Source organism: Petromyzon marinus, chromosome 3, assembly GCF_048934315.1.
Source record: "Petromyzon marinus isolate PM22_M1 ecotype Great Lakes invasive population chromosome 3, UKy_Petmar_22M1.pri1.0, whole genome shotgun sequence".
Classification (NCBI taxonomy): domain Eukaryota; kingdom Metazoa; phylum Chordata; class Hyperoartia; order Petromyzontiformes; family Petromyzontidae; genus Petromyzon; species Petromyzon marinus.
The window spans coordinates 25,099,237-25,111,735 of record NC_133669.1 but is presented as its reverse complement, the minus strand read 5'-3'; the positions used below and the strand labels follow the sequence as shown (position 1 = coordinate 25,111,735).

Sequence of the window (12,499 nt, the reverse complement as noted above, 5' to 3'; positions counted from 1 at the left end):
TGAGTGGTTGAGTGAGTCAGTGAGTGGGTGAGTGAGTGGGTGAGTGAGTGGGTGAGTGAGTGGGTGAGTGGGTGAGTGAGTGAGTGCGTGAGTGAGTCAGTGAGTGGGTGAGTGAGTGGGTGAGTGAGTGGGTGAGTGGGTGAGTGAGTGGGTGAGTGAGTGAGTGGGTGAGTGGGTGAGTGAGTGGGTGAGTGAGTAGGTGAGTGAGTGAGTGGGTGAGTGGGTGATTGAGTGCGTGAGTGGGTGAATGAGTGGGTGAGTGGGTGAGTGAGTGGGTGAGTGAGTGAGTGGGTGAGTGAGTGAGTGAGTGGATGAGTGAGTGAGTGATTGAGTGAACGGGTGAGTTAGTAGGTGAGTGAGTGGGTGAGTGGGTGAGTGAGTGCGTGAGTGGGTGAGTGAGTGGGTGAGTGAGTGGGTGAGTGAGTGAGTGAGTGGGTGAGTGAGTGAATGGGTGAGTGGGTGGGTGAGTGCGTGAGTGGGTGAGTGAGTGGGTGAGTGGGTGAGTGAGTGGGTGAGTGAGTGAGTGGGTGAGTGAGTGGGTGAGTGAGTCGGTGAGTTGAGTGGGTGGATGGGTGGATGAGTCGGTGAGTGGGTGAGTGAGTGGGTGAGTGGGTGAGTGAGTGGGTGAGTTGAGTGGGTGGATGGGTGGGTGAGTGGGTGAGTAAGTGGGTGAGTGAGTGAGTGGGTGAGTGGGTGAGTGAGTGGGTGAGTGAGTGAGTGAGTGGTTGAGTGAGTGGGTGAGTGAGTCGGTGAGTTGAGTGGGTGGATGGGTGGATGAGTCGGTGAGTGGGTGAGTGAGTGGGTGAGTGGGTGAGTGAGTGGGTGAGTTGAGTGGGTGGATGGGTGGGTGAGTGGGTGAGTAAGTGGGTGAGTGAGTGAGTGAGTGGGTGAGTGGGTGGATGGGTGGATGAGTGGGTGAGTCGGTGAGTGGGTGAGTGAGTGGGTGAGTGAGTCGGTGAGTTGAGTGGGTGGATGGGTGGATGAGTGGGTGAGTGGGTGAGTGGGTGAGTGGGTGAGTGAGTGGGTGAGTTGAGTGGGTGGATGTGTGGGTGAGTGAGTGGGTGAGTGGGTGAGTGGGTGAGTGAGTGGGTGAGTGAGTCGGTGAGTTGAGTGGGTGGATGGGTGGATGAGTGGGTGAGTGGGTGAGTGGGTGAGTGGGTGAGTGAGTGGGTGAGTTGAGTGGGTGGATGTGTGGGTGAGTGAGTGGGTGAGTGGGTGAGTTGAGTGGGTGGATGTGTGGGTGAGTGAGTGGGTGAGTGAGTGGGTGAGTGAGTGGGTGAGTGAGTGAGTGGGTGAGTGGGTGAGTGAGTGGGTGAGTTGAATGGGTGGATGTGTGGGTGAGTGAGTGGGTGAGTGGGTGAGTGAGTGGGTGAGTTGAGTGAGTGGGTGAGTGAGTGGGTGAGTTGAGTGGGTGGATGTGTGGGTGAGTGAGTCAGTGAGTGGGTGAGTGACTGGGTGAGTGAGTCGGTGAGTGAGTGGGTGAGTGGGTGAGTGGGTGAGTGAGTGGGTGAGTTGAGTGGGTGGATGTGTGGGTGAGTGAGTGGGTGAGTGGGTGAGTGGGTGAGTGGGTGAGTGAGTGGGTGAGTGAGTCGGTGAGTTGAGTGGGTGGATGGGTGGATGAGTGGGTGAGTGGGTGAGTGAGTGGGTGAGTTGAGTGGGTGGATGTGTGGGTGAGTGAGTGGGTGAGTGGGTGAGTTGAGTGGGTGGATGTGTGGGTGAGTGAGTGGGTGAGTGAGTGGGTGAGTGAGTGGGTGAGTGAGTGAGTGGGTGAGTGGGTGAGTGAGTGGGTGAGTTGAATGGGTGGATGTGTGGGTGAGTGAGTGGGTGAGTGGGTGAGTGAGTGGGTGAGTTGAGTGAGTGGGTGAGTGAGTGGGTGAGTTGAGTGGGTGGATGTGTGGGTGAGTGAGTGGGTGAGTGGGTGAGTGAGTGAGTGAGTGGGTGAGTGAGTGGGTGAGTGAGTGGGTGAGTGAGTGAGTGGGTGAGTGAGTGGGTGAGTGAGTGGGTGAGTTGAGTGGGTGGATGGGTGGATGAGTGGGTGAGTGGGTGAGTGGGTGAGTGAGTGGGTGAGTGGGTGAGTGGGTGAGTGAGTGGGTGAGTGGGTGAGTGGGTGAGTGAGTGGGTGAGTGGGTGAGTGAGTGGGTGAGTGAGTGGGTGAGTTGAGTGGGTGGATGTGTGGGTGAGTGAGTGGGTGAGTGGGTGAGTGGGTGAGTGAGTGGGTGAGTGAGTGGGTGAGTTGAGTGGGTGGATGTGTGGGTGAGTGAGTGGGTGAGTTGAGTGGGTGGATGTGTGGGTGAGTGAGTGGGTGAGTGGGTGAGTGGGTGAGTGGGTGGGTGAGTGGGTGAGTGAGTGGGTGAGTGAGTGAGTGGGTGAGTGAGTGGGTGAGTGAGTGGGTGAGTGAGTCGGTGAGTGGGTGAGTGAGTTAATGAGTGGGTGAGTGAGTGGGTGAGTGAGTCGGTGAGTGGGTGAGTGAGTTGAGTGGGTGGATGGGTGAGTGAGTGAGTGGGTGAGTGGGTGAGTGAGTGGATGGGTGAGTGAGTGAGTGGGTGAGTGAGTGAGTGAGTGTATTTTTGTGGCCTGCACTGTGGAGGGTGAGCACTGTGTGGATGAGACGAGATGGTCAGTCTGGTAGAGCGAGTCCTCAGCGTGGGAGGAATGTGGTCCATAGTCGGTATATTATACTTCGTGTTATTGTCTACGGTTTAGGAATACCTAACAGTACAGGGTTTTTTTTACATATATCAAAATACACATTCCGGATTGAGTGTATTACATTACTTTTGTTGGGCAAGTTAACTTTGACCAGAGCACAGGCTCACTCACAAAGCAGCAACTCTCTTACGGAGCGAGCACACGGCTGTGAAAAGCCCAAACAGAAGCAAGTAGGTGTGTGAGCCAGATAAACATCCCTCCTGAATTCTCACCCTGGGCTCGTACGTTACAAAGCCTTGCACCACCATGAATGGAAGCGAGAAAAAGAGAGAAGGGGGCTCTCTCTGAGTACCGAGGCTCTGCGTCAGCACGAAACGAGAGAGAGAGAGAGGGCAGCTACCCCAGAGAGGGCTTGCAGGTAGTTGGCACGTGACCAATTTACTGCCACACTCATCAAGGCTATTCGTTATTAATTCGCTAATTAATCGCGGTGTCTGACCTGGGATCGCAGAGTGTGCCGCATTGTGAACACGGCGACCCGTGTTAGATTCCGGGCCACAGCTAATACCAGTGGCAAGTGACATCTGCACAGGTGTTGGGCACCAGCCTTCGCCAACACGCACTGACCGGCGTGGTGAAGTATGATTTAAAAATGACCGGCACGGAGTGGGGAAGCCTGCATCCAGCAGTAGGTTTGTCAGAAAAAAAGGCTGTAAATAATAATTACGTATCTGACTTATGCCACAATATAAAAAAAAAACGCGCGAGTGTGAGTCACTGAATGTTTTTTTTTCTTCCCAAATGGGACCCAGCAAGTCTCCGTATCGGGATGCGGTGGCTGCTCAGCACTCTGACCTCCGAGCCACGCGGCCGCCTCCCTCTCTCTCTCTCTCTGGATGGCTTTCATTTGACCGGCAGGGTCGCAGCGCCAGTGGAGACACTCGCACGCCGCACAGCAAGAAGCGCCTGCGTTCAATTCCAAACTCAGGCGCCTCTCTGCAAGGACTTTGAACGTTCTCCCATGTTCTGCAGTGGGTTCCCTTCGGGATTTCCGGTTTCCCTCCTCTAGCTCAAAAAAAACAAACAAACAAACATACAACAGAAATGGTGTTGGCCAAAGCATTCCAATACTGAACATTTTACCTGCAAATTAAATCAATCGAGATGATACTGTACACAGCAACACCGGCACCCTAACTGCCAACAATTGGCACGACGTTCTAAAAAAAAAAACAAAAAAATAGTTCAGAATAAGAAATATGTATTCACACTGGAGGAATCCGACGCGCTACAAAGCTGCCCGGAAGTCGAGAGTGCGTGAGGCTTCCCTGGGTTAGAGGCGTCATTATCGATCTTGACTCCTGTGGGCATGAGGCCGTTGTCGTGGTGTCGAGGTCTGTGGTTGCAGCTGCTGCCGCTTCATATTTAGCACGGGTTTCCTGGATTCTGCAGCAACGGCTAAAAGGTTATTTATGTATGCAGCACTTCCTCGAGCCTAGGCGGAGTACACGAACATAGAGACGCCGTTCGATGTCATTGCAACGGTAAGACACACGGCCAGACATGGAATTAGCGAGGTACGCAAATGGCTCATCCTCATCACAATGGGCTATTACTCAGTTACGAGCGGCTCGCACACAAAACGCACACAGGTGTACAAAGATGGGACCTTGTTGACATTTAGATGAAGCTGGCCCTTGTGCATTACCACTGAGTTCATAAGAACTCACAAGGAAGTGCAATGCGCAGGGGGGTGGACGGGAGCGGCAGTGGGGTGTTGGGTAGAGCCCCGCGCCGTGAAGAAAGGATGGTGAACATTAGTGGCGACTATAGTGTTACTTCAATTCAAACGTACCCACCATCCAACCTCCGTTTCCAAGACTCTGTAAATGTCAACATTTGTTATATCAGGCCAATAGGCCAGTCGACCCTCATTTATAGCGTAAACAAACCTGTCACCATTTTTCAATTTAACACACCTGCTTTATTATGCATTGTGCTCACTGAAGCACGAGCTAGACGATTTGCATCATAAATCAAAAATTGTACGTGCATATGTCGTGCAACCGACCCAGATGGAAGAAATGTAACATTCTGCAACGGAGATTTCGGACGTAATTAGGCAAAACGACAACGACGTTCGCTTGGACAGTCAACTCAGTGGAGAATGTAACCAAATTACTTCAGCCTGGTTCAGCTTGTCTGTCCGGTGCTGTTTAACGAGACTCATTTGCATGTTAAAAAAAAACAGACCGTGGGAAGCAACGTGGCCTTGAGGAAGAGACGCAGCAGACTCTTTAAATGATTGTAGCGTGGCTCGCCTCCAGTTGCCTATTAATGCAATTAACTCCCAGAAGGCTGTGTGACCAATGGGATGTATGAAACATACTTTTAGTACGTTTTTTTATGTGGAGGGTCAGATATGTGGAGGAGGCATGTTGTCTCATTATTATTATTTTGTATGTTCTCCATATCGATGCGAATGATTATTTGGTGCTGTATTATATCGTTTTGCATCGAATTAGGACGCCTAACGATGCGGGGGCACTTGCCTTCCGCACATATGGCAGTTCGCCAGCACTGGTTTAAGCGAGCCTGACTACTGACACAATGAATGTCAACATTATTCCACAATTTGCCGAATTAAACCAATGCTGCTGAAAAAAGCTAACTCCCAGAAGGCCGTCTGGAGAGAGAGAGAGAGATGTGGGAACGAGATATAGACTGCCTTTTGTATTTTGCAAAACTGATATTCTCCACAACGATGCTAACGGGGATTATTCTGTGTTGTATACGATTGAAACCACTTTTGTGTGATTTTTGAGATGATTGTTCCTTTCCTCATATCTAAAGGAATGTTCATTAATTCGTGAAATGGTTCACATTGCACTTAATCATCGAGAGACTGACTGGACCTTTTGTTATATAGAGGCTGTAATAGCCACCACATTACACAGGTATTTTACTGCACATTCCACCCACTGACCAAGTGAAATCTAGTTTCATACCATATAGTGCAAATGTTTAAATGTTTTACCGTATTTTTATTCATTTACTGACACATTAATTTTGCTGTACAGTTGTAGATCGTGCGTCGCTTGTTTGCCATTTGCCGTTTCGTCTCATTCACGCTGGGGATCATCCGTGTAACACATCAACTCAAACTCTGTGCTTAGCCACCCACTCACCACACTGCAGGTCGCCCCACTCCTCTTTCTGCTTCTTCCCTCGCACTGCTCCACGTTGGAATTCCCTCCTCCCATTCTCTCTGTTCCGAAGATCGCAAAATAATCTCGCTCAATTCAAGAAACGCGTTCACTCGAATCTCGTACAACGCTGAGAGTGCCGCTCCGTGTCTGCTGGCCGTTTGACGTGTTGGGCCTTTAGGCCTCTGCTCAGGAACTGCGTTTAAATAAATACATCACATTTGTGCATTGTATTCCAATGATTTTACCAAGTTCATATTTAATTCATTATTCGAATGCCACAATTATTTAGTAAAACAGACGTTGACATTGCTATTATTTAAAAAAAAACTGTCATGAGTGTTCTGCATAACAGATCGCACTCCGTTTCCACTGGATCTCTCCCTCTGGGTTGTGAGTCCTGGAATCCATAACGCATCACAAAAACGTAATGACTTTCTCTCTCTCTCTCTTTGTTGTTGTGTGTCTCCCTCCCTCCCCCTCGCTCTCTCTCTCTGAGCGTGGAAACCTGAACCTTGGAGCAGCGATAACACCGTGTAGGCACCGCGCGTCCCCCAGCTCCCCACACGCTAAAGCTCCCAACACGCGCCCACTGCCCCGCCAGCAGAAAACGTGTCCACGGGTCTCCCTCGGTCACCGTAGCTTAGCAGCAGCAGCAGACTGCGTTAGAGGGCCGGGCGGTTCGTCATCGTTCGCCGTTGACGCCACAAGATGCTGCTGCTGCAGTACACCGCGCGGAATTGCAGATCTGCCAAGGCAGCCACGAGGCAGGCCTAAGTTTAGGGTGCCCGTGTCTGTGTGTGTGTGGGGGGCATGACCTCTCCCGACAGGGAGCAGTAAACACGGCACGCGTGACACCCACGTGCGCAGCCTGTTTGTCGCTCCACTGCTGGATGAGGGCCTCCCCCGACGTGTTCTCGGATTGTGCCGCGTGTTGTTCGGGCACGATATACGACGTTTCGCTCCGTGTACTACAGGAAGCTTCTTCAGGAGCCGATTTATTCTCAATCAGAATATGTATTTATACTGGAAGAATCCGATGAGCTATAAAGCTCTTTTTTTCACAGATGTCCAGTTGGGGCGAGTAAGAACGTTACAACAACAAACAGTACACAACAATACGATAGGAGTGCAAAGTCCAAGAAAGGTAATCAAATCACCCAAACACAAACAAATGAAACTAAACTATCCCCATCCTTCCAGACAAGGCCCACTGAGGAATTAACTTATTGTTAAAAAGCGACCTGGCCAAAAAACGATAGCTCAACAAAGCGGCCTTTCATTTGGACATTTATTGCAGCAAAATAATCTCACATGTCTCGCGTCCGCCGACGATGATTCGAATCGGTATATGACGGTAAACCCCCCATCGCAAACGTAAACATTAAAGCGGGCTGCATTGGAAATATTCGTTTAGTAAGTTACAGAAAATTGCGACCGCACGTTCGCCCCCTCTGGCGTGGTGTCGTCTGCGGTCAGCGCTGCCGACCACAGGCGCTCTCGCAACCCGAGCTGGAGCGAGACGCCTCGCGTGCCACCGGCGAGTCGCTCCATGGCAAGGGACGGAGGGATCCGTGGGATTGTGAAGGCTGAGGTCCGTCGAACGAGGCACAGAGCACCCCCCCCCTCACCCCCCCGAAGGGGCAAAACTTCCTCCATTCTCTCGCCAAACGGTGGCATTGTCGCGAGAAACGGAGGCGATGAACCCAACACCGAGCGCCAGTAGCGAGGCGCTTACATTTTGTGATCGTTTTGGCTGCGATGGTCACCGTAATGATTATTCCACGGCGACAAGCGTGTGTGTGATTTTCTATCCACTGTCACGGGGAGATCATCTGTTTCTGTGGCTACACCTCTTGGTCGTGTGCAATTGTAATTGTACCCGAATGTGATGGAACCTCCGTTGAATAATATTTACTAGCCTACAATTGTGGACTCATTAATTACCGCTCCGTGACTACTGTTCCACGGTGGGAGTTCCCTGCCCTTCTCGGCGATTCGATCACTATTTGTTACCACTCCTCGGGTGTGTTTATTTACATTTCGGCGAACGGTGTTGCCTCTGGCGTGAACTGAAACGCAAGCGTTCTCTCTGTACGCCGCGTGCTTTGTGAATGCGTGCAGGGCGACTTTGGGAAATGGCACCGGTGAAATGGACGAATCGTTCCGGTTCTCTCACTCACACGACCCAACACATTTAGGCAAAGTCGCAGCAATACAATGTTACCATCGCCATTTGAAACAACTAGCAACGAAGCTTTCCGAGTAACAGTTTATACCGTGCTGTTATTCACATTGCCGCAAATTACCTCTCACAATTAGGCCTCTGCGAGCACCATCGTGGACTGTTTGAGATCAGTGCTTTCCCGGTCCTTAATGACATGCCGCTCATTGCTATTCCGCGCCTGTTGACTTCCCTTCATGCAAGAATCTGTCCTTTGTTGGAAGTGCGCCGTGGCTCCGGCGACTCGTATGGTAATGAGGGAATAGCGGGCGGGTGTGTGTCTGAGACGCAAGATGCCAGATGTGGAGTGTGGGGAGAGGGGTGGATGGAGACGCACGCAGGTGAAGCGTCAGTCACCGTCTGCTCAGACAGAGATCCCTGAGCACGAGGTCACAGGCATGCAGGAAGGCTCGTGTGTGTGTGTGTGGCCAGATCTATATAGCTTTATTGACAGCGGGCACAAGTTTGGGGCGCGTATTACTTTCCAGAGCGTCTTATATGCCAGAGAATATGGTGCCATTCTGTGGTCATACGATAACTTTTATTTCCGCTAAGTTAGTTGAAGAATAATGAAAGTTCATCAAAACACTAACGCTGCAATGATATTTGCACATTATAACTACAGCAACTGGTAACATTTAAAATCAACGCAGTTCATAATTGATTTAATCGTGGCGTATAACCGCACGGCCGCAGATCATTATCCAATTTTAATCAATGAACATAACCACCGATCCCAGCCATTATGGTACCGATGAAAGTGTAAGCGAGCCATATGAATCACTCATCGGTAGTAATCACTCATAAGGAGAATCAAAATATACAGAGCAATGGCTCATTTTGGTTATCACCGCTAAGTGTAATTATGTGCTCATCAATGAGCAATCAAGCATTAATTAGAATAATTACGTTCAGAGTAATTGCCAGCTAAACCATTAAGTTAAATCCAGGGTGGTGGTGGTGAATGTAAACTGTTTTGCTTCCAAAATGCGATCGCGCAGATTAGAAAACGAGCGGAACTCTCCTAGAACTGAACGATTTGGGGAAAATATCTAATTACGATTTCGAATTGAAATCGATTAATCATTCAGCCCTAAACTCGAGCAACAAAGGCACGCAATGTGCTGCGACTCCTCCACACGTCACAAGCAGCAGGGCGCCGCACGCTCTGCACCCGGCGACCTGAATTCGAGTCACGGCCGCAAGCCCCCTGAACGACACTGCATGGGGAAGAGACTTCATCCAGCAGTGGATTGACAAAGGGCTGTACATTATTATTTGTTTATACGTATTTTTCTACATCTCACGGAGGGTGTCTATAAACGCTAACAACTGTAGTCGACCGATTACAGCTCTACAATATGGTTCCTGTACGCAAGTTCAATTTACATATTCAGTAATTTCAGTGGTACGCCTCGGTCGCTCCCGACACAGCACTGCCAAGCAGGAATAACTCTAGCAGGATAATACTAGCAGGGATAACTCTAGCAGGATAATACTATCAGGGATAACTATAGCAGGATAATACTAGCAGGGATAACTCTAGCAGAATAATACTAACAGGGATAACTCTAGCAGGATAATACTAGCAGTATAATACTAGCAGGGATAACTCTAGCAGGATAACACTAACAGGAATAACTCTAGCAGGATAATACTAACAGGGATAACTCTAGCAGGATAATACTAGCAGGGATAACTCTAGCAGGATAATACTAGCAGGGATAACTCTAGCAGGATAATACTAGCAGGGATAACTCTAGCAGGATAACACTAGCAGGAATAACTCTAGCAGGATAATACTAACAGGGATAACTCTAGCAGGATCATACTAGCAGGGATAACTCTAGCAGGATAATACTAGCAGGGATAACTCTAGCGGGATAACACTAGCAGGAATAACTCTAGCAGGATAATACTAGCAGGATAACTCTAGCAGGATAACACTAGCAGGGATAACTCTAGCAGGATAATACTAGCAGGATAATACTTGCAGGATAACTCTAGCAGGAAAATACTAGCAGGGATAACTCCAGCAGGATAATACTAACAGGGATAACTCTAGCAGGATAATACTAGCAGGGATAACTCTAGCAGGAATAACTCTAGCAGGGATAACTCTAGCAGGATACTACTAGCAGGGATAACTCTAGCAGGATAATACTAGCAGGATAATACTAGCAGGGATAACTGTAGCAGGATAATACTAGCAGGGATAACTCTAGCAGGATTATACTAGCAGGATAATACTAGCAGGGATAACTCTAGCAGGATAATACTAGCAGGATTATACTAGCGGGATAACTCTAGCAGGGATAACTCTAGCAGGGATAACTCGAGCGGGATAACACTAGCAGGAATAACTCTAACAGGATAATACTAGCAGGGATAACTCTAGCAGGATAACTCTAGCGGGATAACTCTAGCAGGATAATACTAGCAGGATAATACTAGCGGGATAATACTAGCAGGGATAACTCTAGCAGGATAATACTAGCAGGGATAACTCTAGCAGGGATAGCTCTAGCAGGATAACTCTAGCGGGACAACTCGAGCAGGGATAACTCTAGCAGGATAATACTAGCAGGATAATACTAGCGGGATAACTCTAGCAGGGATAACTCTAGCAGGGATAACTCGAGCGGGATAACACTAGCAGGAATAACTCTAGCAGGATAATACTAGCAGGGATAACTCTAGCAGGATAACTCTAGCGGGATAACTCTAGCAGGATAATACTAGCAGGATAACTCTAGCAGGATAATACTAGCAGGATAATACTAGCGGGATAATACTAGCAGGGATAACTCTAGCAGGATAATACTAGCAGGGATAACTCTAGCAGGATAACTCTAGCGGGATAACTCTAGCAGGATAATACTAGCAGGATAACTCTAGCAGGATAATACTAGCAGGATAATACTAGCGGGATAATACTAGCAGGGATAACTCTAGCAGGATAATACTAGCAGGGATAACTCCAGCAGGGATAGCTCTAGCAGGATAACTCTAGCGGGATAACTCGAGTGGGATAACTCGAGCGGGACAACTCGAGCAGGGATAACTCTAGCAGGATAATACTAGCAGGGATAACTCTAGCAGGATAATACTAGCAGGATAACTCTAGCAGGGATAACTCGAACGGGACAACTCTAGCGGGATAACTCTAGCAGGATAACTCTAGCGGGACAACTCGAGCAAGAAACCCACACAGTGGTGGTGGTGGTGGTGGTCGACACAGAGCGCTGCGCGGTGGAGCGGCGCAGCTCGGCGACATCTTGTGCGTCCACCCTCTGTGCGATTGACCTTTCATCCTCTGCGCAAAACAGCGCCGGGCGGTGTAACGCGCCAGAGGTCGACTTCGTCCAGCCGGGGCACGGCACGCGCCGCCGCTGCTGCTGCTGCTGCCACCGCAAGCTCCTTTGAGCCTCAATGCTCAATGCTCATTTAAGCAGGAAATCACTTCGGCTTGACTTGTCAGATATTGGCTCCGGCTGTGCTCTCGGTGTATTCTCTCTCTCTCTCTGTGTGTGATCCACAGTCGCGAGGCAGCACGCAGGGATATGAAGCTCCGAACGCATTTATTTATCTCCAGTTCATCGTGGAGCGTTTGTCGAGCCACCTGCTGAATTGTCACGAGACGGCCCCCCTAATGCCCCCCCCCCTTCCCCCCATCTTTCTCACTAAGAGGCCTCTTTGGCTTTGGGCCTGAGGGTTTGTGAGCTGCAGAACGGCTGCCCACTCCGTTGGGGGCCGCCTCCCAGCTACAGCTGTGACCCGATGACTGATTACGTCTCTGAGTGGCATTCGTTTACAGTAACGCCGTATTGATACTAACGACAGCGAACACACTGATGTGCCAGTGTTCGGTATTGTATAGTCTTCATTTAAGCACAGCTTTCCCTTGAAGCAACTGTTTTTAATTATTATTAACTAAAAAATAATTTTGCAAAAGATTTATTGTCCATGACTGTGCGCTTAAATTGACCAATTATGAATGTGTAATGTCCCTTCATTCTGCCATTTGGGACCAATTTAAATAATTTCATTATGAAAACTTTAAGTGAGCTATGATAATGAGCTATAATGCCTTGTAAGATATGTACGAAGAAGTTTGTTGCACTGATTTAGTTGTTTTTATAGAGGCGGAGTCGCGAAGGAAAGGGGCCGTCCAAATTCCAAGCCTCTTAAACTGGGCCCTGCGTTAACGTAAACAAACATTCAACGTGTTTTCTCTGGCAAATACGCTTTCTTTTTTAATGCACTTTCTTATTTCTTTTAGAGAAAATTATTAAAACATCAATCGGATGGGGAAAAAACACTTTCATAAATACGACTGATATATCAACATTGAGGGTCTCAAAGGGTGGGGGGGCGGTGAGTGGGGGGGGGCGGTGAGTGGGGGGGGGGGCGGTGGGTG

At 49.3% G+C, this 12,499-nt stretch overlaps 1 protein-coding gene across 1 annotated transcript; it reads right to left on the bottom strand.

The window, feature by feature from the left end:
* Positions 1 to 215: 215 nt before the first annotated feature.
* Positions 216 to 12,498, bottom strand: LOC142906030 (uncharacterized). The gene is made up of 2 exons (XM_076053402.1): positions 5,838 to 12,498; positions 216 to 3,718 (listed from the first exon to the last, which is right to left on the bottom strand). Exon 2 carries the CDS (start codon positions 2,661 to 2,663, stop codon positions 345 to 347), a length of 2,319 nt encoding a protein of 772 aa, XP_075909517.1. The 5' UTR covers positions 2,664 to 3,718; positions 5,838 to 12,498; the 3' UTR covers positions 216 to 344.
* Position 12,499: the final 1 nt, after the last annotated feature.

Coding starts and splice junctions, on each gene's coding strand:
- LOC142906030 (XM_076053402.1), bottom strand. CDS start 2,663: ATGGACCACATTCCTCCCACGCTGAGGACTCGCTCTACCAGACTGACC.